The sequence below is a fragment of the Sphaerodactylus townsendi genome, linkage group LG09, assembly GCF_021028975.2.
Source record: "Sphaerodactylus townsendi isolate TG3544 linkage group LG09, MPM_Stown_v2.3, whole genome shotgun sequence".
NCBI lineage: Eukaryota > Metazoa > Chordata > Lepidosauria > Squamata > Sphaerodactylidae > Sphaerodactylus > Sphaerodactylus townsendi.
The window spans coordinates 67280432-67287124 of record NC_059433.1 but is presented as its reverse complement, the minus strand read 5'-3'; the positions used below and the strand labels follow the sequence as shown (position 1 = coordinate 67287124).

At 53.3% G+C, this 6693-nt stretch overlaps 1 protein-coding gene across 1 annotated transcript in view; it reads left to right on the top strand.

Moving 5' to 3' along the window:
• LOC125439465 (mas-related G-protein coupled receptor member H-like) overlaps nt 1-3613 on the top strand; it is a 4774-nt gene extending 1161 nt beyond the window's left edge. Inside the window, exons 3-4 of the mRNA XM_048508567.1 lie at nt 29-310; nt 3587-3613. Of these exons, the coding sequence (XP_048364524.1) occupies nt 29-310; nt 3587-3613 (309 nt within the window). The remainder of the gene's footprint in view (nt 1-28; nt 311-3586) is intronic.
• Nucleotides 3614-6693: the final 3080 nt, after the last annotated feature.

The following is a 6693-nucleotide window of genomic DNA, read 5'->3' as shown; positions in this document are numbered from 1 at the left end:
CTCTTTTGACGGGTATTTTCAAATGGAGAATGCTATTTTCACAATTGACCTCCTGATTTTTACACCCATTATGGTTGGTTCCACTGTGCTAATGTCCGTCAAGATCTGCTGGAGTGCTCAGAGACATCATCTGCCCAAGAAATATATTGCTGTTTTAGCCACCCTCCTGTTCTTCCTCGTCCTCACCATTCCATTAAGTGTTCTATTTTTCACCATGGACAGCGCTGGCGATTTTTCTGACCCTGAAACTGAAACTTATTTCTTCTTTGCCTCTGTTAGCAGCAGCGTGAACCCCATCATTTACTATTTGGTGGGGAGAAAATGGAAACGTCAGGGAAGAGTATCGCTAAAGTTGGCACTCGAAAGGATGAAGGTGATCTTAGAGAAGGAGGAATTAACACATTATAAACATGATAAGAACATAAGAACATAAGAACTAGCCAGCTGAATCAGACCAGAGTCCATCTAGTCCAGCACTCTGCTACTCGCAGTGGCCCACCAGGTGCCTTTGGGAGCTCACATGCAGGATGTGAAAGCAATGGCCTTCTGATGCTGCTGCTCCTGAGCACCTGGTCTGCTAAGGCATTTGCAATCTGAGATCAAGGAGGATCAAGATTGGTAGCCATAGATCGACTTCTCCTCCATCAATCTGTCCAAGCCCTTTTTAAAGCTATCCAGTTTAGTGGCCATCACCACCTCCTGTGGCAGCACCTTCCAAACACCAATCACACGTTGAGTGAAGAAGTGTTTCCTTTTATTAGTCCTAATTCTTCCCCCCAGCATTTTCAATGGATGCCCCCTGGTTCTAGTATTGTGAGAAAGAGAGAAAAATTTCTCTCTGTCAACATTTTCTACACCATGCATAATTTTATAGACTTCAATCATATCCCCTCTCAGACGTCTCCTCTCCAAACTAGCGTCCCAAACACTGCAGCCTCTCCTCATAAGGAAGGTGCTCCAGTCCCTCAATCATCCTCATTGCCCTTCTCTGCACTTTTTCTGTCTCTTCAATATCCATTTTGAGATGATGAAGAGAATGCGCCTCCATGTAGCTCAACAAAGCCATATATGCGTTGGTGCTTATCCTTCTATTTGCTGGATGCTTGCAGAACAAAAAACAGAATTGCCTTTGCAATTTGGCCAGTCTACCTTATACTATCTCTGGTGGTTTCCACACAGCATACTTATAATGGGTTGCAGTAATTATAAACGAACCCACTGTCCTTTTCTACTTTCCCATGTGTCCCTTTTGAAGGAGGAGGAGAAGGAGAGTTTGGATTTATACCCCACCTTTCTCTTCTTTAAGGAGACTCATGGTGGCTTACAATCTCCTTTCCCTTCCTCTCCCCACAACAGACACCTTAGGAGGTAGGTGGGGCTGAGAGAGTTCAGAAGAACTGTGATTAGCCCAAGGTCACCCAGCAGGAATGTAGGAGTGTGGAAATACATCAGTTTCAACAGACAAGGCTCTGCAACATGTGGCGGAGTGGGGAATCAAACCCGGTTCTCCAGATTAGAATCCACCTGTTCTTAACCACTGCACCACATTGGCTTTATGCATTCAGGGAGTGATTGGAGCCCATGGAAACAGTTTGGCCTTGAGGAGTCTGGTTCAGTTCCGCAGGGCCTGTAAAATGGAGTTATTCCACCTGGTCTTCCATGTTCGGCCAGCTGGGCACGCTTTTTGATATCGTTCTTGATTCTCACCTGGGATAAAAACATAAGAACATAAGAAGAAGCCAGCTGGATCAGACCAGAGTCCATCTAGTCCAGCTCTCTGCTACTCGCAGTGGCCCACCAGGGGCCTTTGGGAGCTCACATGCAAGATGTGAAAGCAATGGCCTTCCGCTGCTGCTGCTCCCGAGCACCTGGTCTGCTAAGGCATTTGCAATCTGAGATCAAGGAGGATCAAGATTGGTAGCCATAGATCGACTTCTCCTCCATCAATCTGTCCAAGCCCTTTTTAAAGCTATCCAGGTGAGTGGCCATCACCACCTCCTGTGGCAGCATATTCCAAACACCAATCACACGTTGTGTGAAGAAGTGTTTCCTTTTATTAGTCCTAATTCTTCCCCCCAGCATTTTCAATGAATGCCCCCTGGTTCTGGTATTGTGAGAAAGAGAGAAAAATTTCTCTCTGTCAACATTTTCTACCCCATGCATAATTTTATAGACTTCAATCATATCCCCCCTCAGACGTCTCCTCTCCAAACAAAAGAGTCCCAAACGCTGCAGCCTCTCCTGATAGGGAAGGTGCTCCAGTCCCTCAATCATCCTCATTGCCCTTCTCTGCACTTTTTCTATCTCTTCAATATCCTTTTTGAGATGTGGCGACCAGAACTGAACATAGTACTCCAAGTGCGGTCGCACCACGGCTTTATATAAGGGCATGACAATCCTTGCAGTTTTATTATCAACTCCTTTCCTAATGATCCCCAGCATAGAGTTTGCCTTTTTCACAGCTGCCATGCATTGAGTTGACATTCCCATGGTTTTAGCATTTTTATCTTTGTATTTTTTAATTTTGGATTGTTTTAATATGTTTTTATCATATATTGATTGTCACCTTGAGTCTTTTGGGAGATTAGCAAAATATAAATGCAAAGGATGGATGGATGGATGGATGGATGGATGGATGGATGGATGGATGGATGGATGGATGGATGGATGGATGGATGGATGGATGGATGGATGGATGGATGGATGGATGGATGGATGGATGGATGGATGGATGGATGGATGGATGGATGGATGGATGGATGGATGGATGCTACTTCAAATATACACATTTGTAATTGATAATAAAGTGGATTGCTTATGAGAAATTGACTTATTGTATTTAATAGTTTTTGGTCAGATAATTTAATGAACAATATTTTGGGGCATTGATGATTCATACTGAGAACCTCCTGGTGATGGCTAGAGATCTCCCAGTATTGCAGTGGATCACCAGGAACAGAGATCAGTTCACCTTGAAAAATAGCTGCATTGGTAGATGGCATTATATCCCTTTGAAGTCCCTCCTCTGCCCAAACTCCACCCTCCTCAGGCTCCACCCCCAAACCAGACCTGGCAACCCTACTTGTACTACCAAAAATAGACTATATTACAGTATAATTGTATAGTTAGAATAATAGAATCATCGAGTTGGAAGAGATTCCAAGGGCCATCACGTCCAACCCCCTGCAAGGCAGGACTGTTTTTGTACATGTGTACCTACAAAAGTGTCTTCCCAGTGCTTATGTGGAGTTCTCAGGACTCCTTTGCAAACGTTTCCCCAAACTGTGAACTTTTCAGAAGAGAGGCATGTCAGGGATGCAATTAAAATTCTCATGCCTGGTATTTTAGTCTAATACCCCCGTCTATCGGTCCACAAAGTTGTCGGATTACTGTCATACAGAGCTGTAACGAGGGGGAACTGTGCCCGAGGCGCACGTGTGCCCTGCGTCCCTGCTACACTTCCGTCACGCCCCTACATTGGTGTGCACCTGGCGCGTCACCTCCCCTGTCCCATCGGCGCTACGCCACTGCTGTCATAAGAGGGGGGAAACCTAAGCATTTGTTTCTGTTCTTTTCATTTCCACAGTCCTTCAGCAAGTACAAGAGAAAATGAATCTCTCTTCCCAGCAGGAGAGAAGGTTAGGTGATCCCAGTCTTCAGGTGGGAACTGAAGATCCCCTAGAATTACAGCTGCAGAGATCCGTTCTCCTGGAGGAGATAGCTGCTTTGGAGGATGGATTCTATGCTATTATAACTTCACTAACGTCCCTCCCTTTCTCAAACCCTGCCCTCGCCAGCCTCCACACCTAAAATGTCCAAGAATTTCTCAATCCAACGTTGGTAACCCTATCTCAGACCTTTCCTGGGGTTTTTTTGTGCTGCTTGATCATTAGGTGGGTTCCGTCAGGAATGCAGTAAATCCCTCGCAACTTAATTCTGGGTCTTATTGTCCTCTTATTATTAACTGTATTCATCGGCTCTCCTTCTTCAAGAAGCTCTGGACTCACTCCCTCATTTCAGTGGGGGGATCCAAAAATTTTAGCAACGGGTTCCCATGGTGGTGGGATTCAAACTGTGGCGTAGCGCCAACGGAGATGGGCAGGGCACAACAAGGGCGTGGCCGGGCATTCCAGGGGCGGGGCATTAATAATTTCTCTGTTACTGTAAAAAACTTTTACTGTAAAAAAAAGTTCCTAATTTCCAGCTGGTATCTTTCTGTCCATAATTTAAACTCATTATAGCAAGTCCTCTCGTCTACAGCCAACAGAAACAACGACTTCTCCTCTAATTGACTGCCTGTCAAATACTTAATACTTTCAAATACTTAATTTTGTTTCTAGAAATCAAAAGAAGGATACTTTCCTTAAACAAGGAACTTTACCATATTTCTAAAACATGTTTTTAAAACAGCCCAACAGGGAGAATTATCCCGTTTTCGACCTTCACTAACCAGCCACATAGGAAACAACTGGACTTTATGATTTTTGGACCTAATGGAATTTCTAACGGAAAAGCAGACCCAATTAATAACCCCCTCTCGGCACACACAAATAATTTGTAACCCACTCTCGGGAACTGGTGAGAACCTGCTGGATCCCACCTCTGCCTCATTTTGATGATGATGAAGAAGAAGAGTTTGGATTTATACCCCACCTTTCTCCCCTACAAGGAGACTCAGGGCAATTTACAACCTCTCTTCCCTTCCTCTCCCTACAACAGACACCTTGTGGGGTAGGTGGGACTGAGAGAATCTGGAGAGAACTTCTACTAGCCCAAGGTCATCCAGCAGGCTTCATGTGTAAGGGCGGAGAAACAAATCCAGTTCGCCTGATAAGTGTGTGCTGCTTAAGCGGCCGGGTGGGGAATCAAACCCAGTTCTCCAGACTAGAGTCTGCTGCTCTTAACCACTACACCACACTGGCACTATAACTAACTCATCAGTAAGTTCAACTGAGAAGCAGTGACTGTCTAATAACAACCAGTCTGTTTTCACTTTTTTGTTGTGAGTTTTTTTGTTTTAAGAATCTTGTTGATCACAATCAGTGGTGGGATCCAAAAATTTTAGTAACAAGTTCCTATGGTTGTCGATTCAAACTGTGGCATAGCGCCAATGAGGCTGGGTGGGCCACAACAGGGGCGTGGCCGGGCATTCCGGGGCGGGGCATTCCTGGGCGGGGCTGTGGCAAGGACGCAGCCACTGCGCCGGTCCATGGGCGGGAAACGAATGCACGCAGGCGCAGGCTGCCACGCACGCCGGTGCACCTCCTGCTAGACTGCTTCAAGTTCTGCGCGCTACTGCTGAGAGGAGGGGCGTAACTGAGGCAAAAATCACGTGGCAAAATCACCCATTAGTAACCCCCTCTCGGCACACACAAATAATTAGTAACCTACTCTCGGGAACCTGTGAGAACCGGCTGGATCCCACCTCTGATCACAATGTTATATTGTGGATGTTTCTATTATTCTGCAGGCAGCTCTGTGCCTTTCTGCCTGCGCTGGTAAATATAAAAGACCCAAGAGTTATTTTGAAAATAAGGAAAGACCACCAATAAATCTACATGCTACCCACTAGTTTCCTGCCTGGACTTTTTATCCATGACGCTAATGGGGGGGGGGTGGGGGGGGGGGGGGGTCGGGGGGGGGGGGGGGGGGGGGGGGGGGGGGTGGGGGGGGGGGGGGGTGGGGGGGGGGGGGGGTGGGGGGGGGGGGGGGTGGGGGGGGGGGGGGGTGGGGGGGGGGGGGGGTGGGGGGGGGGGGGGGTGGGGGGGGGGGGGGGTGGGGGGGGGGGGGGGTGGGGGGGGGGGGGGGTGGGGGGGGGGGGGGGTGGGGGGGGGGGGGGGTGGGGGGGGGGGGGGGTGGGGGGGGGGGGGGGTGGGGGGGGGGGGGGGTGGGGGGGGGGGGGGGTGGGGGGGGGGGGGGGTGGGGGGGGGGGGGGGTGGGGGGGGGGGGGGGTGGGGGGGGGGGGGGGTGGGGGGGGGGGGGGGTGGGGGGGGGGGGGGGTGGGGGGGGGGGGGGGTGGGGGGGGGGGGGGGTGGGGGGGGGGGGGGGTGGGGGGGGGGGGGGGTGGGGGGGGGGGGGGGTGGGGGGGGGGGGGGGTGGGGGGGGGGGGGGGTGGGGGGGGGGGGGGGTGGGGGGGGGGGGGGGTGGGGGGGGGGGGGGGTGGGGGGGGGGGGGGGTGGGGGGGGGGGGGGGTGGGGGGGGGGGGGGGTGGGGGGGGGGGGGGGTGGGGGGGGGGGGGGGTGGGGGGGGGGGGGGGTGGGGGGGGGGGGGGGTGGGGGGGGGGGGGGGTGGGGGGGGGGGGGGGTGGGGGGGGGGGGGGGTGGGGGGGGGGGGGGGTGGGGGGGGGGGGGGGTGGGGGGGGGGGGGGGTGGGGGGGGGGGGGGGTGGGGGGGGGGGGGGGTGGGGGGGGGGGGGGGTGGGGGGGGGGGGGGGTGGGGGGGGGGGGGGGTGGGGGGGGGGGGGGGTGGGGGGGGGGGGGGGTGGGGGGGGGGGGGGGTGGGGGGGGGGGGGGGTGGGGGGGGGGGGGGGTGGGGGGGGGGGGGGGTGGGGGGGGGGGGGGGTGGGGGGGGGGGGGGGTGGGGGGGGGGGGGGGTGGGGGGGGGGGGGGGTGGGGGGGGGGGGGGGTGGGGGGGGGGGGGGGTGGGGGGGGGGGGGGGTGGGGGGGGGGGGGGGTGGGGGGGGGGGGGGGTGGGG